The sequence below is a fragment of the Carassius carassius genome, chromosome 23, assembly GCF_963082965.1.
Source record: "Carassius carassius chromosome 23, fCarCar2.1, whole genome shotgun sequence".
Lineage (NCBI taxonomy): Eukaryota > Metazoa > Chordata > Actinopteri > Cypriniformes > Cyprinidae > Carassius > Carassius carassius.
In genome coordinates, this window is record NC_081777.1 from 10,139,375 (window position 1) to 10,163,876 (window position 24,502).

The window sequence follows — 24,502 nt, forward strand, 5'->3', positions numbered from 1 at the left end:
TTTAAAAAAGTTTACAGATTATGTATGTTTTGTACTTTTAACTCATTAGTGGTGTATTGTTTTTCAATTTTCTCTGTGCTTCTGCGTTCGTCACCACGTTCGCCTATATCCTGCATCATCTGCTGGAAAACCTCTCTCTAGTGTATGCATATAGGACATTTAACAGAGGCTAGATATTACGGTTTATACATGAATGGATATAATGATGTCATGCAAAACATGCAAATTGTTCACTTAGTAATTTATTGTTTAAGTAATTTGATCATGTATTATTCTTATAAATTGGAGCTTATGTATATTCACAGGGAGAGCCAATCACTGGTCAGCCCTCATTGGAGCTTCCCATTCGAAGAACTATATATTGTGGGAGTATGGAGGTTATGCCAGTGAAGGGGTCAAACAGGTTGCTGAACTGGGCTCACCGGTCAAGATGGAGGAAGAGATCCGTCAGAAGGTAAGAATGTGGAGTTTATTGAGTAACCAAACTCATTATCATTGAATGTTTATCCAGAAACAGTCATGATGTGAAATCTGATATTCTGCTGTAGTTGGTTTAGGTGTTTTGGAGAGTTTTTTTTTATTTATGGAATTGTCAACAGTTCCTCTGTGAATGAATGTTTTTGTGTTGTGCAGTATATATGAAAAGTATTGAGATCTTGATATTGGATTGTTTTTTGTATCTAGGATTAATGTCTTTCCACAACTTTAATGTTCCCATGTATTCTCAGATAAATTCATCTTGCAAACCTGAAGCTGCAAACAAATAGTGCTTTAATCATAAGTCACCTGAGTGAAATCAGTATTGGCATTATCCTCTTTGTCCTTGAAGAATGTTGATAAGAATAATAATAGGAATTAGATGCTGTGTCTATGGTGGTGCAATGATAAAATAGAGCTGAAATGGATCAGGTTGATCATTACATTAGCTCTCCACTGGAGCATCATAATTACCTGCAGTTGAGGTCATTTTGTGAGGAGCATCGAGAAAAGACCTTTGCAACTGACAAGCTCTGTGCCTATTCTCTAAGTTCAGTAGAGCGTGCAGATGCTCTTGGAGATCTGTGAAAAGCTCAGATGTTTGGTTACCGGTATGCACAATGCATTTCCATTTCCAAGATCAGCTGAGAATTGACACAGAAAGGATAGAAGATAAGAGGATAAAGGAGATGATTGAACTTAGTTCTGTTTCAATAGTCACTCCCATTTGTTATCTCTCTTACAATAGTTAAGGTACAAGAGTATACTATAAAAGTTTGATGGTGATTTTGAATAAATCAGTGTTAAAACGTAATCTTTCCTGTTAGTGAGTGACATGTCACGACATCACCATGGAGGTTCTTTTCTCGATAAAAGTGATCTTTCTTTGTCACATTTGTTGCATTTATAGTAGAGATTTATTATTATTATTGTTATTATTATTATTATTATTAACAAAATTATGAATAAATATATAGCCTATAAATATTTACTTGTATAGAAATTAAGTTATATGTAATTAAGTGGAATGACATTGTTAAAAGTACTGAACACATGAAGAAAGGGAGGTGAAAAAAGACACGGAAAGCCAAGACACCAGCTGATATCTATCAGTAATTAGAAAGCATATCTGCCCCTTGTCAGTGGAAATTAATATTTGTTGGTTCAGTCCCAAATGATGGCCTATAAAAAGATGTCTCATGACCAACATGTCACTCAAGAAACATTTAATGATGGGTAAAAGCAAAGAGTTTTCTTAAGACCTTCGAAACCTTATTGTTCAAAAACATACTAATGACATTTGTTGCAGAAGCATTTATATACTTCTGAATGTTCAAATGACCACTGTTGGGGACAAAATTTCAGTTGATGTAAATTTTTACAAGTTCATTAAACTCAAAACAATAATATATATTTTACAATTTTATAAACTAACTCAAAATAAATTGAATGTTCTAAAGGGGAAGGGGTATCAAATAGAATTGGGATTGGGCCTAAACCAAAACAATACTTATATACAGTCAGCCCCTTGAGTCTTAGTTCCTTTTTTTTTTTTTTGGTCTCTTGTTGCTTTTGACTCACTAGGTGTTGGAAGGCACTATTGTTTACAAAGCTTCTTTGATATAACATGCATTGTGAAAATAATAATAATAATACAAATAACAAATTCAACTTAACTTCAATAAGTGTATTGTCCCTTTAGACTCATGAATTTCAGGCATCCAAACAGCATTGGCTGACATGGTTGGAAATGTCAGTTTGATAATTATGTTGTCAAGTCAGTGCACCAAAGATACTTCAGCTAATCTGTGCAAATGATAGAAACCCTGAAGGCGGTACTGTATCTCTGTGGCAGCTCTCCAGTAAATCTGTTATTTGAGCCATATCACTGTATGTTGCATTGGCTCTTGAGTATGTTGAAAGTAGGGCTGTTTATAGTCGGGTGAACATGCCAGTTCACAATCACAATTATCGCCTTGCCGGACTTTGGCCTGTCCAGTTTCTCGCTAATGATCAGTAACTGTTGATAAGTGTAACTTTTCCCAAAACCTGTCGGGACTCGGGAGTAGAGCCACAACTGCACCTCCATTCAAAATGTGAAACAAACACTTTTCTTGTTCGGGCTTCAGTTGGAAAATGGCAGGAATATTCTCCACAACAGAGCAAATAGCATCCCGTGTCTCTCTGTCAGTTTTCGATTTCCCTAACCTAAACTACAATCCTAAATTTGGCGCTTAGCGTCTACGTCATGCCTCTCAGCTCGCCCTCTGTTCGTTGATTGGCCGGCTGTTTTGGAGCAGGAGGAAAACTGGGAGATAGTTCGCTATCTCGGACTGAGAAAAGAAGTGAATGGAAATTGAGCGGAAGTACGAAGTCTGATGTAGTCAGGCTAAGGTGTAGCATCGTTTAACAAAAATAAATAAATAAATAAATAAGCAAGCAAACAAGCATTTGAGTATGTGTTGGTCAAAATAATCTTTAACTAGTGTGATGTCATTTTGCAAAGTTGGCAGGGCAAGGCCAACAGTGTAATTACTTTTTAATTACTTGAATGTTTATGTTAGTCAATGCATCAAAATACACAGGCAGTACAGAGCTATAGGTCTATAGAGGAGTAGTGTGTGCATGTATTGAACAGTGTGTGTGTGTGTGTGTGTGTGTCATGTTATGTTTATTTGGCTATTGGCCAAACTAGACTTGTGTTAAAACACACTTTAACTAGTGTTGAAAAGAAAAGCATGCGTCATTTCAAAGCAGCTTTACAAAATAAATGCATGTTACATTATTCAAATTTATAATGCCAAATTAAACGGTACCACTTGTTAGTGTTGTTGCAAAGGTTCTGCCAGTTTTTCAAAGTCAAAGTTGATGTTATTCACTCAGTTCACCGTAAATAGTACATTTTACTATTAAAATCGACAGCCTTTATTGATTTTTAGTTATGAATTCACATTGTCCCTCCAGACCAATTTGAATGGAGCAGACTCCATGAAATCAGTTCTCCCTATTGAAAGTTAGTTGCCATTCTCTAAGCTACAGGAATCACTCTGACAATGGCAGTGTTTAAATCAAGGAATCATTATGTGCTGTTACCACCTAGATCGAAATGAAGAAATTGATTGGACGCCAGAGTTAGAAGAGATGAATGTGGGGGGTGTTTGGCACAGTGAGCCAGCGGGTGGGAACGCCACACTGTGACATCGTTCCTTCTCTCGAGCAGAATAGAAGCACCATCTGTTTGAGATGTCTAATTTATGTCCATTTCCATCCAGTAGTTTTTCATGAAACTTTCAAGTGGCTTTTAAAAGAATTTGTTATTTTGAATTACCTAAAAATTTAAATTAAGTTTCACTTATTGTCAGAGGAAATTTCCATCATTCTCCATAAAAGAATATATGTATATATATATATAAGGTTAGAAATTGATTTGCATTTCAATGAGTGAAAAGTTTTTGTTTTTTTTTCTCCCCAAGCAAAACATAACTTAGTATGTGGTACAGAAAACCTTGTTGGCAAGCACAGAAGTAAGAAGGTGTTTTTTTTTTGTAGTTGTTCACCAGGTTTGCACACATCTCAGGAGGGATTTTGATCCACTCCTCTTTACAGATCCACTCTAAATCCCTAAGGTTTCTTGCCTGATGTTTGGCAACTCTAAGTTTCAGCTCCCTCCACAGATTTTATATAGAATTGTGGTCTTAATGTGCTTCTTTTTGAGCCACTACTTTGTTGCCTTGGCTGCATGTTTCGGGTCATTGTCACGCTGGAAGACCCATCCATGAGCTATCTTCAGTGTTCTGGCCGAGGGAAGGAGGTTCTCGTCCAAGATTTTACAGTACAGCGGAGAGGTTGGAATGGAAGATACAGATTGTGTGGACAGGTGTTTTTATACACATAACGAGCTGGCATTAGGAGTAACTTCTTAAAGTGACAGGACTAATCTGTGTTCCAAAGGGGCACACAACCGATCTGTGGGAGACAGAATTCCTGCTCAAATACTTCGGGATCAAACACTTCATCGATTTCTAACCTTCTAATATAAGCCAATCACTTCTAACCTTTATATAATGTTTTTATTTTATTTTTGTCTGGATTTTTTGGTTTATATTCTGTCTCTATCCATTAAAATAAACCTACCATAGCAAATTACATACCCTTCCTTTTTTTAAGTGGGCAAACTTACAAAATCAGCAGGGGATCAAATAAATATTTTCCCCAATGTATATAATATGTTGATATCTATGCAAAATATGAGCATAATAAGAATCTTCAAAAGCTTTTGCATAAACACCCAATCCAGTTACACTCGAGATACCATGCTCAAAGATAAAGAGTTGTGATCTTTCCTTCCGAAAGTTTAAGTTACCACTGGTTCACTGCCTCCCTGAAGGTGTGACCTTGCTAGAAGTTAAAAGGCCTCACCTCTCTGTATCCTTCACTTTGTTTTCTCTCTAATTATGTTGTGTTGTTACTGCTGTTATGATCCTCTCGGGCATCCAGTCCAACCGAGACCCCACTAAAAGTTGTAACGAGCCATGTTGCAACATTTCATGTGGTAGAGAACTCACCCGGCCACCACCGAGTCAAAATAACATCTTCAACACTCTTCAACCCGGAAGAATTTGATCAGAACTTCAGCTTCACCATCAAACCATCTAACTAAACGAAACATAGATTTAGTATAAGCTGTAAACTCCTTTGATACAAAGGTGCTGATGATTTGCTTAGGTGGTAAACTGACTCATTTTCCATAGCTGCATTCTCTTGTTTCTGTGAGTGTTTCATTCATTCACTTTTATTCCCCTTTCTCCTGTATATATGCATGAGCGTGTGTATAAGTGTGTTAGATTAGTTATGTATTAGTTTTTACTAAATACAAATGTTGTGCACAAATTGCTGGAGTTTCTGATTCTGCCACTGCTTGCAGAGTCACTGAAATTATTCCTGATCTTGCTACATGGTCTAATGCATTAATGCTATAAGAACGTTATTTTCTGTGGGCAAAAAATTAGCATTTTTATAGTTGATTTGAAATTACACTGAATGTTCAGTGAATTAATAGATTAGTTGATTGTAATATTTCTGACAGCTGATATAAATAATTGTAATTGTTATTTATATACATTTTCCTTTTGAGCTAATTTGCTACAGAAAGATCTGATGCAATTTGTTGAGGCTCCAGTTAAGCTTTACCGAAGTTTTGTTGACAAGAGAGAACCTAGGTTTGATGAAGAAGGTCCTTGATGAATGAAAAGACAAGGCTGCTGCTTGGTGCAAACTTAGGGGTCCTTTGAAGACTTCTAGCTCAGCATCATCTTCTCTAACTTCTAATTCTTCAAGAAGAAGAATCTTTCCCTGAAGAAGTATCTCTGCTGTATTCTTAGACAGTGATCTTTTAAAGCATGAAGGTATCACACCCTCAGGAGGTGAGGGGGGCAATCAGGAATTATACTTTCCTGTTTACAATCCTAACTCGTGTTACTTGTAATGCATTACCACTAACACTGTTTAGAGGTAATACAAAGGCACCACAATATAAAATGGAAGCCTTGATATTGTAAGTTTGAATACATGTTTATGCATTTTTCATATATAATGCATAGTATGAAAAGGGTTTGTATGTCTCTTTCATAGTGAGTGAAACTGTCTAAATTTATTTGGTTTGTATAACAGTCTTATCTTGCTGATTTTTAACCTGAGGTCTGATTCTGGCTGGATGTTAGTTGCAGTTTTGGGGTACTTCTGCCTCCTGGCTTGCTTGTTGGGTGAGGGGTATTCGGGGTTATTTATTCAAATCAACAAATATCTGTCTCAGGTACTATATCAAATTGAAAGAAACATTTAGCTGTGTGACTGTCAATCTATGTCAGTAATCTTTCAGCCATTTTTTATTCCTACATTCATTTTATTTTGCACATTCATTTTCATGATAGTTAAAATGTTTTTGCGAGTATTAATTCTTATTCCTGACAGCAGTCTTTTTTAATTTTGGCAAATCTGAGGACAGATCAAAACATTGTGATATCTTGTGGTATCTTGTGGAACTGTTATAATAAACATTTGAGGCTACTGGGGTTTTTGCTCTGCATTTGATCTCATCAAGAAGAAACATTTTAGATAGTTAGGGAAAATCATTTGTATTTTTATCCCCTTTTATCCCATTTTTGTTCCAGTAGCCTATGTTTCAAAATATTTTAGTTGCTCCTTTACAGTCTTGGTCCTGGCAAAGATGAACCATCAGCTAAAGTCTGAAGCAAGAAAATGCCAGGAAACACTGACATGAACAGAAATAGTCTGTGTGTTTGCAGTGAAAATTCAGCCAGGTAGATGAGAAGCTAAAGTCTTCCTTCCTTAAAGGTCCCATGACATGGATTATTTCCTTTTTTTAAATGCTTTTTTTAATGTTTCCTTAGGTGTACTTATATTGTTGGTATGATTTTTATATATTAGCACTCTGGCTTGATTGCTCTGTTTGAAGCGGCGTGTCTGCTGTGAGACTCCGAGTAAACGACAACTGTTGTGATTGGCTGACAACTTTGCATATGAAATGAATATTACATGTGGAACCCCTCTCAAATATATATATATATATATATATATATATATATATATATATATTTACTATTACAGCTGTCAGATTAACGAATCGTGGAAGTGTTGAGTATATAATTATTTTTTAGATCTTTTCACATCACATGAAAGGCTGCTGTGATGAGCATTGAGTAAACAGAGTCTGTTTATCGCGTGAATGCAGTGATCTCGTCATTATTGCAACGCGTTTTCTCTCACAAAATGCTTTCACCACAACTAACAGCAAACACATGAATACACCACATGAATACAGTAAGCACTTTGTTGTGAAGCATAACAGCATCATTCATTGTAATGGCAGTTTAGGCAAGTGTGCAGATATACTCGCGATGTGTGACAGCTCCGTAAAAATAAAGGGAGCGTTCTTTGATCGCTCTCTGTAGTTAAATCACAATTTAAATAACAGATTTGTTTCATGCTACTAAGAGAAACAATGTGAAGTTGACCGTTTAGTCACTGGCTTGATTCACTGATGCATAAACCGTATTAAACAATTTAGAAAGTTAGTCTGCGTGAACTTGAATAATAAGCTACACATCAGAAATCACTGATCACAGATCGGGCATTAATGAACACTGTTACTCACTGTTTGTGGCGGTGCTGTCGAATCCATATCATCATATCAAAGTCTGTTTGTAACGCCTGTACTGACATGAATTATATGTAAATATTTGGGCGGGCAAAGCAGAGAAAGGGGAGGTAACATTTCTCCTTATAATGTCACAAGGAGGAGATTCCAGATCAGCCCGTTTGAGCTTTCATTTTCTCAAAGGCAGAGAAAGATAGCAGAATCTCAATTTACACCGATTAAAATTTCTAGAAACTTGGGGACCATATACAGGCTAGGGAAACTCATATTAATGTTAAAAAAACCTCAGAAAGTGAAAATTTCATGTCATGGGTCCTTTAAGTATTTGTGTGGAAATGTCCTTGCCCGGTCAAGCAGGTGTGGTGTTAGAGATGACTTGTAAATGATGGCTTTATTTTGAGTGCCTCAGACTGCCACTGCATCTCAGACAAGTTTTATCTGTGTTCCCATCTGTCCAACCTTCTGTCTGGTTTGTATGAATTTCTCCATTTTTGTGTTGATAAAGAACCATTGCCTGTTGATAAATAAGTCTTTCTTCTCAATTTCCTGCACCGCAGCTCATCATGATATGCTTCCCCTCTAGAGGCTGTTGCTAGTTGTCATTGTGTGCTGAAATGTTTTTCATAAATTTGCAGGTCATTGTTGATGCTCTGTGGGGAAGTAAATGGAAAATAAAATCTCCATGCTTCGGTGCATCCATCTCATTCAGCTCAGATAACACTAATGTTTCCTCCAAAACCTTTATGCTTTTTCTATTTCTAAAGAGTCTCAGCTTCTGCACAGCAATGAGAGTGTGATTGTTTGTGTTCTCACCCGTGTAATTCCCTACCCAAATGCCATATGTCAGTGCTGCATGTTTGCATATCTGTTAAGGCCTTTCTCTATGAAGGGCTGTTTTTTTAAGATGTAAAATGAAAGCTACGGTGTTTGTGAATGCTAGTTGAAATAATTGACCTATGTTTCTAACAACAGAACCTTTTACTAACTTGGCTAATAATGCTTTTGGGATACACTGCCTATTTTTTATATTTTTTCTTCTCTGTATGCATAAGCCAATCTGTGACAGGTCTGTATGGATGACACCTGAGCCTTTGACTAGAGGAACAATAACTAGACAGATTTTTGAGGTCACTAAAATATTCCCTGGTGCATCAGAGGTCCATACTACAGGCCTGAATAAATATATGGCTGCAGCTGCTGATGTCATTGTATTGCTTGTATTTTTTTTTTTTTTTTTTTTTTTTATCAATTATCTTTTTATCAATTTTTCAATTCTCACCTAGTTGGTAATTTGTGTATGCAGCTGGCTCCTACCTCAGCTCAGTGTGGTGCTAATGAGAAGACTGCTGTTGTGGTGCTTTTAATGGCTGCCTTGTCTCTGACTCAGGTTCTGCTGGCACAGGCCACCAGAGGATCTCAGATGGATTGTGAAATTATCCATTTCCTGACTGAGCAACTGTTGTTCTCTCCCCACATGGAAAGAAATAAGGTTCCACCTCAGATAAAGATGATAGCAATGCTAGTCAGCAGTCGGTCTAGATGAGACACTGGACACTTTCACTCTTTTTCCCCACTCAACCTCTGAGGGGTGCTTTGACAGTTTATATATGTGGTATTTACTTTATATAAAAGTCTCATAAGGCATAGTTGTGTCTTTTAAATATCTTTCTGTTTTGTAACTTAATTACAAAACAGTAAAAAAAAATGTATGGGGCAACAGCATAAATTAAACATTTTGTATTGAAGTAGTTTTAACAATTTATTTTAAAAACTGCAGCCTTTTCTGCAGTCTTCAAAAAGCCCTAGGAAACAAAGGGTTTCAAACCAAGCCAGTTGATTTGATCAGTTAAACTTTTTAGCATTTCTGTAGTAAACCTAAAAAGTCACACTCCATGTACCATTTAAGTGGTTTTATGATTACATAGATCAGCAGTACGCACTGAGGTTGCCATGGCAAAGAGATTTTTGCTGCACTAGCTAAAAGTACAAAGTATACTTTTATTAAGCAAATAAATGAGTGAAACACCCATTATTGTAAAACAGATATCTGCTGGACATGATTCAAGTTAAATACACAAAAGCAGACATCAAACTCATATAGCAAATCTTACGGAAAAAGACAGATTAAGCAGTTTATATTGTGAAATCTGTTTTGTTCTGTGTATATTAAATTACATTTGGATGTAAATGGTCCTTTTTCTGAAATAATTTTTACCTTTATGAGATTGTCCGATCTCGGACTCCAGACTTGAGTCATCATATGTCAGCATCTTCATCTGACTTTATTTTAGTTAGGTCCAGATTCCTCTGCAGTTGTTGTATTTTGTTAACATAAAAAGCCAAATATCCATTTACGGAATGCAACAGGCAAGCAGCATATAGGCTATTATCCCCCAAGATGCATATGCGTCATGTGAAAACTTCCTTTGCAAATTAAATTGGGGAAGACATTAGTAAGTTTGGTTATTTAGTTTTAAAATGTATTAAAATAACTACATGATATGCATATTGTTACAGAGTAAACAGATGAAGCGTGCGGATCCATGTGCAAAGCTTTTATTTACAGGCATGGTCACAAAACAGACAAGGGTCAGACAATGGCGAACAGATAAATAAAGGCCAAGGCAAGAGAGTGATTCAAACAAGCGTTGCAAACAATATATATACTGGCTCCGTAATGTAGCTACCGCTATGAGAGTGATAAATGCTAAAACAATACTCTGTCACTTGAGCAGGATCTGTGTTATATAGTGGGTGTGATCGCTTTCAGGTGAGCAGGAGATTGATGACAGCTGTGTGCAATCAGTGTAATGGATAATGGGAAATGTAGTCCAGGGTATAGTGTAACAGTTAGTGGCGCAAGAGTCCATATGGGGAATGAGTGACCTTTATGAATATTCAGTGTGCATAAACAGTAGGGGTGTAACAGTACACAAGTATGATTCGGTGCATACCTCGGTTTTAATGTAATGGTTTCATATGATTGGGGGTGGGGGGGCTGTAAAGTAGTTTACTGAACAAGTTGCTCTTTCTTTAAATACATTACGTTATAATAAAAGTTTCCTTAGTGATAAAAAATTGACCTGTTATTCTTTAAACTATAAGGAGCCCTTTTACATCATAAGGTTACAATTAACAGCTTTAACCTAAACTTTTTGGGTTGCCATTTGAAAGGACCCCATTTACACTGCACAAGTATGCAGCACGTTATGGCTCAGACACGGGTACCAGAGCTGATCGCAGCCACTCTAGTCAATGTTTATATCAGAACATTTCTGAACCGTCCAAGAATCAGCTCTCTGAGGCATTTATACAGCTATCGGTCATGCCACATCAAAGACTTTCAAAACGCCATTTATTGTCTAAATAAAAAATTAATAAAAAAATTAAATAAAAAATGCTGTATTTGTTATGCGCACCGAACCGAAAGACCCATGATGAAAATGTTTGAATACGTGTACCATTACACCCCTAACAAAAAGTTATTTTTTTTGACTGATCTATGTTTGAAAATGACAATAAAATAAATGCTGCTTTATAAGAAAAGTCACAATAATCCTAAAACAGTGGACAGCCATGCTGAATGTTCTAAAATAACTGCTTGACTTAAATGAGAGACAGTAACAATGTTCATTGTTACCATGACAGCTTTAGGTTCAGTCTTTGTCTGAGATTTTAGATTTTCACTTGTGGAAATGATAATGTTTGTGTTCATTTTGATGTTTCAACACTTTGAATTTGGATTAATTTACTTAGTTTGCAGCTAATACTGTCTTCACTCTACCGGCAGCACTTTTCACTTGACATCAGAGCAAAACGTCTATAGATGTTAGTGTAGTGTCGGTGAAAAAAAAAAAAAAAAAAACTCTTTGGCAAAAGAGCCTTGTCTAACAGGCACTGACTGTTTGACACAGTGACAGAAATGACATGAAACAGCATTCAGTCAGCACTTTGCTGGAGGTATTTCCTCCTGCATTTGACAAGGAAGCGTTACATTCTTTTTCATCCATTTTCCTCCCACTGCCCTCACAACCTTGGGTATAATTGCCAAATAATAATATTCTAAAGCTTTGGCACAGTCTGGTTTAAACAATAGTCTAAAATTGTAATTGATGCAGGGTGTGAAGACTTTTTCTGTTGAAGTATTCATTAAGATGATTGCAATATTGGTCTCCCTTTTATGTTAAACGCAATAACATGAAACAGTTTAAGAGATGTATTGTTTGTCTGCTGAGATTGAAAATGGGGTAGGTAGAAAATTCAAACCACACAGGGACTTTCAAATATGAAACCCACACAGGGTTTTCAGCACCATGTGCAAAATTGCAACAACAAGTCTGTCTTTTATTTTAGATGTGTGTGTTGTGTGTTACAATAGTACTGTAAGGTTATGTTTAACAATATTAAACCGTTTAGTAGTGTATTTATTTTCTTTTTTCACCAAGTGTGTTGTGCATGATAATAATTATATATATATATATATATATATATATATATATATATATATATATATATATATATATATATATATATATATATATATATATATATATATATACCTTTAAAGAAATGGGAAAAATAAGAGCTGAAATATTTCTTAATAATTTCTAGATTCTTTATAAAAAAAAAAAAAAATGGCAGCATATGCTTAAATCATACAGTGGTAGTGAAATTTCTATGTGATCATAATAATAATAATAATAATAATAATAATAATAATAATAATAATAATTGCTCTATTGTGATTAAGAATATGACCGTTTAAAAAAGTGTATCCATTGTATTGTGTCTATAAATGCATGCAAATATATTGTCTCTGGTGTGTATATTGATCTTCCTATTCCAGACACCATCAGAATGATCCTTGTTTGTTTTCCCTGCAGTTGCCCATGTATAATAAATTACAGAAAGCTATTCTGAGTATAAATAGGACCCATTAAACAACATTCATGCCTGGGTGGGCATACAAGCTGTGAGTTTGTTTTTTTGTTTTTGTTTTTTATCTTGTAATGTCTTTGTCACTCCTGTGAAAGAACCCCCGTGATGAATCTGCCAGAGAATCGACTGCCTGTTTCTGTTCTAGAGGATGACACGCTGACAATGACCAGTCGTTACACCTCACCTCTATTCCTTAGAATAAGCCATCACAGAGATCTTTATGAAATGCCTCCTCCTCTCAAAACACACATCTTTCCTTCCCTTAGCATTACACTTTATGGCATATGACAGCTTTCTCAGAATAAACACATACTTCAACCTCATACTCAACCTCAGCCACAGTCTCTCTGATGCATATTATATAAACGGTAGACACTGGCTAAAATTGACAGTTCATGTACTATTGGCTGGCTGCTATAATAACTTAATTTGCCAAAGTTTGTGAGGTTCTTGGCTCATGAAGAGACTTCCATTGTCTGAGGATCTCTCAAGGCAAGAAGTGGTTAGTAACATGATGGATATCCAGACGGGCATGTCCGCTCCACATCCCATCTATCAATAATGTGAGTGGCCTCTCTACAATGCCGTGATTCAACCCTGAAAGCATCAGACTGGAGAGATCACAGTCTTTGAACATCCTCTGATAAATATGACCTCTGGTGTACAACTGCTCAGGTGGAATACCAACTGTGACAGAGATTCAAATCCTACCACATAGAAGGCAAAAGACACATAGCTGTGGAAATTGCACAACATATTATCAATTAAATATGATTTGCCCCTGCTAATAGCATTCATCTGTAACCTCTTCCATGGCCACTGTGCCAAAGTCTAAGAGGTGGCTGGAGGATAATGCGGTGACAAGAAACATTTCCTGATGCCTTTTCACAGGGAGTCTTAAACCATCAGGATTTTGGATGACTGCCACTTGGTTCTTTCTTATTTCACTTTCTCTCTCATCATCCATGCATTACATCCAATTGCTGGTGCCTTTCTCAGGGTCTTGTGTCGCCTCAGGCTGCTGAAAGTTTGAAAAATGCTGTCCTGCATAATGATGTTGATGATTGTTTAATTTCAGTCAACTGGCAGATTCTTGGGTGCTTGTCAAGTCAACTATAACGTTGGGCAGAGCTGTCACCTTTTAGGAAAACAGAGCGTTTTCAAATAGAACAGCAAAAAATTATTTGTTTTTTGGCAGGCAAAACTGTGATTATGATTCAACATCCTGAAATACTAAGCACAGGCAAGAAGGTCATAAAACGCAGTATGAAATTATGATCGTATGAATGTGTTTAGGGAAATCTGTAAATAGTTTTTATAGTGATGATTGCATTTTATCAATCATACCTATTGAAAGCCTCAAATTACAGCTTGGCAATAAAACGATCTCAAAGTGGGATTGAGATCAAATTTATGCTGATAGCGATGAACTATCACACAAAAGAATAAATGTGACTTCAGTCGATTCAACACCAACTATTTTACATTTTGGCAAATTGGTGGCTAATTTGTATGAATTCATACAGTCTTATTCATTTGTTTTTTTTACGAGCATTTTACACCCCATTGATAGTTAGGTTTATGGGTGGACCAACATGCTTACCTTTTTTTATAATTTTTTAAAATGTATTAATTTATTTATTTTTTCTGAAAATCATGTGTTTCAACATGAATCACATCATACAAACAGATAAATGTTTTCTAATGAGAGTGAGATTTGAAAAAAATTAGAAAAATAAATGAATACTGTGGTTAATAATAATAATAATAATAATAATAATAATAATACTGAATAATATTTTCGGCCATATCGCCAAACCTTATACAAAGACATACATTTTATGAATGAATGTAGTCCTTTTTTTGTGTGTGTGTGAAAGTGATTTATTACTGTTGTTGTTGTTGAAAATCCTTTATATTTTTAATCATGCCTGTGAGGCAATTCAATGAGTTTAGTTTCATCATTGTGAAGTGTTCCTGCTCAAGACCGAGACGGCAGAGAGTGTTTATTTTCTTTATTTTGTAAAAGCACAACGTTTTGGTAATATTGTGAATGCACACAAATAAAAGCAGACCCTTTACAGTTTAGAATGATGTATTACTCTAGCATTTATGAGCAAAAATTACTGTGTATTTTAAAGTCGAAAAAAAATGCAAGTGCAGCTTCAACTCTCCACACAAAGTATTGGATATGCATCTAACAGCACACATTTATCTAGGTTAAACATTTAAACTAACATTGTGATATGCTTTAACTTGTATATCTATAAATTTTATTTTAGGCAAGTCGTGATGATTTGAGAAGGCTAAACTGATCATATTTAGGCTATTATCTATCTGCCGCTGACCGCTTGGTCATTACTTTAAAAAACTTATATTTAACGGGAAAAAAATAAAATAAAAATTATATATATATATACATACACACAATCATCTTTCCATAACATACAAAGCTGAAACATTTTAATAGCTTAAACAGCAGTATAAGCTGTTTTGACAGAAATTGAAAAAATATGGGCTAGGGCCTATAATTGAGGCTCGTGTACAGTAGGGCTCTAATCCACTTCAACATGTTTTGTTCTCTGTTGTTTTCATCTGTGAGCATGCACACAGTAGTTTACCATTTTGTTGAGTTTAAAAAATGTGACAATTGTTCTGCTCTCACTGATCATTCGGGCAGAACTTGAATTCACATCAACAACAGTGTTGGGAGTAACGGCGTTTAAGTATAATGGCGTTACTAACAGAGTTTTTTTTTTTTCAGTAACGGAGTAATCTAATTAATTACTTTTCGCATCGTTGCAATGCCGTTATCTTTACTGAGAATGTAAAGTGTCGCGTTACTACAATTTGGTTGAATAAAGTGCGAGGTGTCATGCTTTGGCTACACATCAGCTGCCTGGAGAGAGCAGGGGTGGGGATGATGACACCGTTGCAAATGCAATGATGATCACGCTGTCTCACTGCACACTCTGACTACCACTAAACACAAGACAGCGTCAGCGACAATGGCAACGAGCCGGGGAAATTCAAAGGTAGCGTTGTCGAACTGGAAGTACCGGTACTACTTCTTGTTAATTGAAATTAAAGGCAAGAATGTTTCTGTAACATGCACGCTATGCCCAGGAAAAAAAGGTCTTTAGGTTTTCCTTTGTTTCTTTTTAGCCAAGTTTACATTTGTGTGTCTTAATTTTGCATTTGAATTTTATTTTCAATATTTATTTATTTATTTCTATGCATACCATATGGCAGGCTGCAATCTATTGAGTTCAAATAAATACCAAATGTCCTAAAATACTTTATATAGAGTTTTTATTCTTCAATCAGCTAATATAAACATATTTGATACTAAAGATGTTATAGAACGTAATAGCGTTATAGAACATAAAAAAATAACGTCACAGTTACTTGGCTGAGTATATAATTACCTTTACAATGTGGTAACTTTTTGGGAGAAGTAATTTGTAACTGTAACTAATTACTTTTTTAGAGTAAGATGACCAACACTGATCAACAATACCTAATTAACATTAACACTATCTAAAATCTATAATTAGAATGTTGTCAATGTGCCAATTTAAGTCCTAAACCTTACCATGCAATGTGATCCTGATCTTGGATCTTGTTTTACTGAATGTTCATGCTGGTCTAGGTTTCTGTAGATTAATGTTAATTTGGGACTCATCTAGCTTATTTATTAACATAGTCAAGGTTTTGTACAGCAAAGCATGTTGGTGACCATGTTCAGCTAGCACGGTTCATCTTGTGAATCTAGTTGACTAAACGTCTTTTTGGTAAAACTAGTTTAACAGCCTATTAACGTCTTTTTAGCCAGGCAACTCCAGACCACATTTTCATGAAACTGCATGGACCATTAAATGATCAAAGCCCTTCAGATGTTTTCAAAATCCACAGGTGGCTAGAGGAGCTGGGAAGCAGGGTTTGCTGCTACGTTACATAAGCTAATGTTTCATTCATTTAGCAGTCCATTACACCTCAGCATTCAGTGCTCCTGGGCCAAGTGGGAGGGTCCTGATGACTGAACACCGCTTCTTGACAAACTGAGCTACTGTGCCTGCACGCCCATGGTCACATCACAGGCATCTGTTTGGTCATGCTGATGTGAAATATTTTATCCATTCCCCTAAGCCTCCATAGGTATTTTACATGTGCTAAACAGAGCTATAGGGCATGAGCTGCTTTCTTCAAAATGTAAAAGATAAATCCACAGACATTTTTACGTTGAATCTGGCGATGACATAAAAGAGCCAGTTTTGGCTCCTCAAAGAACATTTCAATGATCAGTTCTTAAAAGAACCATTTTTGATTAGAGTGAAGAACATTTTAATAATCTAAAGAAATGTTTACCACTCTTAAGAACCTTTTGTGGAATGAAAAAGCTTCCATGGATGGTAAAGGTTATTTAGTGTAGTTTTTAAAATATATTTAAACTTCTTATTCTAAAATAATATGTCTTTAAAATTGCATTTTGGACCATTATTCTTTGGCAAAGTATCTGTAAAATGAATTAAAAAGCACAATGACTTAATCCCTTTATCAAGTCTGTTGTAGCTGTGCGTTTCAAAGTGAAGCACATACTTCGTTCAGGTGAGCAGCTCATGATTCTGTGTTTTTCATGCTTCAGAACGTCTCCACTCACAGTGAATTAATGTAGTGAACCTGATTATTGCATGTGCTGTGTAGCACACGTTTGAGAATGCAACAGTCACCAGATAACCTTTATTTTTAGTGACAGATGATTACAGCATTTCACTACTAGATTTGTAGTGATACGCGTTTCTATAAGCATCTTTTCACTGAAGCATGTTAAAGCTTAAAAGTGCAGCATGAATTGCTGACAACTAGCAGTTTAAGTGTAGACCAAATTCAAAATATATCTTTAAAATGTAGAAATTACGAAAGAAGTATTGTAATTTCCCTACTGTAGTGTAAATTAAAAACTAAAACAAATGTACAAAACATTGTTAAACCAGGTCATTTGCATGCTTTGTTAAAGATTTAAACCCAAAATCATCGTTTTACAATAATAAGTGATACATTGAATTAATTAATTTAATCGCGATTTAAAATTAGTCACATAGAAATAAAGCTGTATGAGCACAGCCTACCTACTACCTGCCTACCAGAGCCATAGTTCGCTGACAAGCTACGCAATATCGCGTTCATATCGCAGATGAATCGCATAAGATTATGAAAGCGATATTGCGTAGCTTGTCAGCGAACTACGGCTCTGTCTATTAATTGCCGCTCCATTTGAAAGCAGGTGATGGATATTTACTGCTAATCACAGAACTGGCTTTACTAACGAGACATGAATGAGAATCGCATGCGATTAATCGTGCAGATGGAGGGGGACTTAATAATAATAATAATAATAATAATAAACTTTATTTTATAAAGCGCCTTTAAAAGGAGCTTGTCAAAGTGCTGAACACAATACAGGAGCTGGTGATATAATAAGAATATAATCAAAAAGTTGTTTTATTTCACTAATTCCATTCAAAAAGTGAAACTTGTAAATTATATTCATTCATTACACACAGACCGATATATTTAAAATATTTATTTCATTTAATTTTGATGATTATAACTGACAACTAAGGAAAATCCCAAAATCAGTATCTCAGAAAATTAGAATATTACTTAAGACCAATACAAAGAAAGGATTTTTAGAAATCTTGGCCAATTGAAAAGTATGAACATGAAAAGTATGAGCATGTAGAGCACTCAATACTAAGTTGGGGCTCCTTTTGCCTGAATTACTGCAGCAATGTGGCGTGTCATGGGGTCGATCAGTCTGTGGCACTGCTCAGGTGTTATGAGAGCCCAGGTTGCTCTGATAGTGGCCTTCAGCTCCTCTGCATTGTTGGGTCTGGCGTATTGCATCTTCCTCTTCACAATACCCCATAGATTTTCAGGCAAGTTTGCTGGCCAATTAAGAACAGGGATACCATGATCCTTAAACCAGGTACTGGTATCTTTGCAACTGTGTGCAGGTGCCAAGTCCTGTTGGAAAATGAATTCTGCATCTCCATAAAGTTGGTCAACAGCAGGAAGCATGAAGTGCTCTAAAACGTCCTGGTATATGGCTGCATTGACCTTGGACTTTAGAAAACACAGTGGACCAGCACCAGCAGATGACATGGCACCCCATACCATTACTGACTGTGGAAACTTTACACTGGACCTCAAGCAACGTGGATTGTGTGCCTCTCCTTTCTTCCTCCAGACTCTGGGACCCTGATTTCCAAATGAAATGAAAAAATGTACTTTCATCAGAGAACATAACTTTGGACCACTCAGCAGCATTCCAGTCCTTTTTGAAGCGAGATGCTTCTGACGCTGTCTGTTGTTCAAGAGTAGGGTTGGGTATCGTTTGAATTTGAACAATTCTGATTCCGATTTCGATTCCTTATTTCGATTCCGGTTCCTAACGATTCTCGATTCCGAGTCTTTTAAGAGTCAAAAAAGTTTAGGATATTTTAAATGATCTAGCTAACCAACAGTCTTTCTGAAGGAAATAGTCTGACTTTCTCCATCAATTTTTAGTCCATGAACATTTTACTTTTTATTAATTTTACAATGAATTTCTCACAGGGCTGTTTTCAACTACAATATAAATATCAAATCTATGAACTTGAATATAAATATTATAAATTATGAATATATTTCCACAGGGGGTACACTTTCCTCAAGAGTTTTATTTTTGAAAACCTCATGATTTTTTCCCAAATTCAGTTTTACTTTTTTCCTAATTCCGTTAAAATTTTTATGGATTCTATTTTTTTTTTTTGTTAAAATTTTTCTCAACTCCTTTTTAATGGTTAAATTAAGTTGTATTAATCATAATAAACCAATTAATAAACCAAGTCTAATTCATTAAAATCATAAAACTTCTATTTTTTTTACATCAATTTATTAAAAAGTTTTAAAAAATTACATATTTATGGACCTATGAAATGTTTTATTTTTATTCACCATATGTTTTATTGTTACCTAATTATGTGTTTTACCATGTCTAATTATTTAAATGCATAAAAACAACTTACATTTATTCAATTTTGTCCTTAAAATAGCCTTATGAAATGTTTTTCCCCCTCAGAAATTATGTTGTGTATTTGCATTTTTCTGGTTATCAAATGAAGGCACAAAACATTAATTTAATTGATCTTTTAATTGTTGAAAATTAACCCCTTTGACTCCAAAAATAGCATGCAAAATGTTTGTGTTTCATTTGCAAAGCCTTCCTTATATGGTATCAGCCCATATGGGTTCATTTGAAAGCTTAGAGTGTTTTCTTTACAAAGAATATCTGGGTTTTATGATTCATAAAGTAGTAAAATTAAGCTAAGAAATATATGTTTCTCCCACACAAATTTCCGTCTAACGATTGCGAATAATTTTTCATAAGAATGTGTATTTAAAATATTTTACACCAAACAGTTAAGTCATATATCACAAGAAAGCTCTCATTCTCAGGAATTTGACGATGTAGATCACTTTATTGTGTGACAATCACAGATCGAATGATCTTCAATAGAATCGCGATGTAAAATTTCTCACCTCAGTGCAAATTATTTTATATATATATATATATATATATATATATATATATATATTAGGGGTGTAACGGTACGTGTATTCGTACCGGACCGTTTCGGTACAGGGCTTTCGGTACAGTACACGTGTGTACCGAATGACAGAATGCAATATTTTGTGTGCGGAATGATAGGTACATTTTCGTGTTTCCATGATTTTCAATGTGTAATAATCATACTACAAGTTATGGATGACCACGTCGCCGTGGAGAGGACAGGACGCGCATCTGGTGAGGCTATACGCTTGTTAGTTACTTTTATTTCTTCTAATCTTTATTTTGAAGCGTGAAAGCTCCGCTAACAATATGGTAAACTGTTTATTAACAGAAAAGTACAGTACATGATGCATCTCAGTGAAAGTACAGTAAATACACATGGATTATTACAGTGCTGTGTGGATGAACATATATTTGTTTGTTTACGCTCCGAAGGTCGTGTACAAGCTTCGGGGAGCGGATTTGCACGTCCAAACAAACAGAGAGATGTTGGTAAACAAAAGATGAAGTGATGGGGATGCAGGTCAGATGTCCTAATCAGTATACCAATACAGAATGGACATAAATGAAATGATATGAAGCTAGAGATTGTGGATTCTATTTTATATTGTGATAGACCAGATAATTTTTATAATTTAAAGCAGTTTGCTAGTTTGCAGTTTTGAGTTATCCACTTTCAAAGACAGTGTTTAGAACACACACAAAAAAGCGGCTTGTATTGAGGTGGTTCATCATATGTGAAACAACATAAATAATACTATTTGTCACAAACAGCAGCTTTTTATGTAACTTCAAAGTGTTTTCTGTAAAAAAATGATATAAAGGTATTGCATGTATTCCATGGCAAATAAGCATTGGGACACTACAAATTTGGGCAGGCGGAAATTGTATACAAAAAAGGTATTATTCCTTCCTTCAGTTGGAATAGAATAACTTTTGCATAGATTATGATAGAAAGAAATTTCCTTTTTCCTCTTTTAGTTTACATCTGCTGGAAACACATAAAATAGGTCATACAGTCATACTCGGGCCCTAAACTATACAATTTCAAACTTTATTATTTATTTTGTTTATTAAAAAAAAAAAATCAAAAAGCGCCTTATTTTCTTTCCCTATTTATTATAACACAGACAACATATAAAATAATTTTTATCCATTTCAACAGTGTTTTATGTAATTTCAAAGGGTTTCCTGTAAAATGATACCAAACTTTTGCATGTACACCTCTCTATGTAGGTATGGCAAGCTTTTGAATTTAGGTAGAAAATTCCATGCGGGAATCCCCAAAATAGCATTTGGGCTTAACTGGTTAAGCAAACTTTATTAACAAAGGTGATTTACTACTAAAAATAAAACATGGAAGAGATGTTTTGTGATTTAAACCTTAAAAAAATTATGTTTGCTACTTTTAGTAGTAGTAGTAGTAGTAGTAGTAGTAGTAGTAGTAGTAGTAGTAGTAGTAGTATTAGGCTATGTACATTCTAACTAAACCAGACTTTTATTTTGACGGGTTGACGAGAATACCTTTACAGTTCTGCAACATACAGTTCATTGTATGTGATGAGCTAGTTTTACTCAAATCAAACGGTCAAATGCTCATGAAGTGACTCTCAGAGCAGTTCGGGAGATGTTGTTCATGTGTTCACGTCTTCATTTAGTAAGAGGAAAGACGTGCGCTTCCGTGTGTTTAATAGTTTAATGAATGAATGGTCGCTTTTAAGACACAGACACGCAGAACATGCAGGATTCATATTTAAATAGACTTTTCTGGCTTAATATTTACAGATATAAGTCCATATCGCAATTTGATGCAAGTGCAATGACCAACTTTTGATTAATTAATTCAAAATTTGGCAAATTCCGTGACATTCCGCGTTAAACTGTAAATTCCGTTTTTATGACTGGATTCCGCGATTCCGTCCGCGTTTTCTGCATCGCGGAAATCATAGGGCCCTACAATAAGAAACAAATTGTAAAACCCAGTCTAGATTAGCAGCAGGTACAGTATAAAATCATAAAGAGTTCTTGTTTAGGAAAATGATCATATCTGCCTTCTCAGGCAGGATGCGTGAGCGTTCTGGAGAGATAACGTTATTATCTCCTGATGTGGAGAAAACACGTTCAATGGGTGTAGAAGAAGCTTAAACGCATAAATAGGAGAAAGAAAAGGTAGCGGAGGACAGTCGGCGCAGCGCATCAAAGACGGGGCACATATTTATTTCCATGAACTCGGAGGTACTTTTTCGTGTTCGACGTGCACCCTCCTATGCACGAAACAATCTTGATGCAAAAGTTGCATGTTGCCGAGATTTCGTTCTGTTTAGGAAAGTATGGGTATCTTCTTCTTCCGGTCGGCGGACTAGGAATTGAAACTACGAATCGAAATTTAAACTTTTGAACGTTTCTGGGAAAATCGCAAAGCTAGTCCCAGTTCCAATCAATACTCAATACTCAATACCCAAGCCTATTCAAGAGTGGCTTGACACAAAGAATACGACAGTTGAAACCCATGTCTATTTCATACGACTCCAGCTGCAGTCCACTCGTTGTGAATCTCCCCCACATTTTTGAATGGGTTTTGTTTCACAATCCTCTCCAGGGTGCGGTTATTCCTATTGCTTGTACACTTTTTTTTCTACCACATCTTTTCCTTCCCTTCGCCCCTCTATTAATGTGCTTGGACACAGAGCTCTGTTAACAGCCAGTCTCTTTTGCAATGACCTTTTGTGTCTTGCCCTTCTTGTGCAAAGTGTCAATGGTCATCTTTTGGACAACTGTCAAGTCAGTAGTCTCCCCCATGATTGCGTAACCTACAGAACTAGACTGAGAGACCATTTAAAGGCCTTTGCAGGTTTTTTGAGTTAATTATTGAGTTCAATATTGAACCATTTCACAATATTCTAATTTTCTGAGATACTGAATTTGGGATTTTCCTCAGTTGTCAGATATAATCATCAAAATTAAAAGAAAGAAACATCTGAAATATGTCAGTCTGTGTGTAATGAATGAATATAATATACAAGTTTCACATTTTGAATGGAATAAGTGAAATAAATCAACTTTTTGATTATATTCTAATTATATGACCAACACCTGTATAATCAATACAATAATATCAATAAGCAAATGCAAGTTTAATAAATATATCTTAAGTTGAACCTAAAAAACATCATAATTCGGAGCATCAGAGTATTGGTTAAGGCGATGTTTAGGCACCAGTATGACTGATTTACATTTCTATTTACATTTAATCTTTACGCAGACACTTTTATCCAAAGCGACTTACAAAGTAGAAGCAATCAGACCAGTGAGAGAGCAACAATATACAAGTGCTGTGACAAGTCTCATTTAATCTAGCACAGTTCACATAGCTAGGTGTTTATATATATATATATATATATATATATATATATATAAATTATACTATAGAATAGAATAGAATATAATAAGTAAGAGGTAGTATTAATTGGCCAGGTGATGGCGAAAAAATTTGTCTTTAGATTTTTTTTGAAAATGGCTAAAGACTCGACTGCTCGGATTGATATAGGCAGGTTGTTCCACCAGCTGGGAACAGTTCAGGAAAAGGTCCATGAGAGTGATTTTGTGCCTTTTTGGGATGGCACCTCGAAGTGCTGTTCACTTGAAGAATGCAAGGTTCTGGAGGGGACGTAGGTCTGAACTAGCGAGATTAGGTATATTGGTGCAGTGCCAGTGGTAGTCTTGTAGGCAAGCATCAGTACCTTGAATTAGTATTTCATTTAATTTTTTTTCATGTAAATTTGCTAAAATATGATTGTATGGGCATTTGTAAATAGTTCTGCCAAGCACTGACATATTTATTTGATAGACATACTATAAAAAACATGACAACATCACTACAGGTGTTCAATGCACCAACAAAGTTGAGCACAGTTGAGCCTGGTTAGCAAACTCTGCTGGGAATTCAGAGCCTGGAACTGTTTGTAATAATTTTGTACAGCGTCATGCTCAGGTGGATAAGCAACATTTATTTGTTTATTTATTGAGCTTGGAACAGTTGGTGAACAAAATGTTGAAAAATCTAATGAATATCAGATTATCAGCCTTACAGTTTTAAACCAAACATTAGTAACTTAATGTATGAATTAACTTTTTCAGAAGCATCATAGTCACATGCTCCCATACCATGTACAGTCCTAAATGCATGCAGATCCTAAAGTCAGTCATAATAAATGTGGCTTACATTTGACTAGTGTCAATTAATCCAACAATATCCATACTGACATTGTAATTTCAATAATTTTGAGGCATGTTGT

The 24,502-nt window shown here is 35.4% G+C and overlaps 1 protein-coding gene and 1 long non-coding RNA gene across 2 annotated transcripts in view; one reads left to right on the plus strand and one right to left on the minus strand.

Annotated features, from left to right (window-relative positions):
* LOC132101326 (uncharacterized) overlaps window positions 1–24,502 on the minus strand; it is a 963,607-nt gene that overhangs the window by 856,249 nt on the left and 82,856 nt on the right. The window lies entirely within an intron of this gene.
* The window catches only part of spon1a (spondin 1a), a 245,139-nt gene that overhangs the window by 86,610 nt on the left and 134,027 nt on the right, over window positions 1–24,502 (plus strand). The window contains exon 6 of the mRNA XM_059506198.1: window positions 306–454. Coding sequence (XP_059362181.1) covers window positions 306–454 — 149 coding nt within the window. The remainder of the gene's footprint in view (window positions 1–305; window positions 455–24,502) is intronic.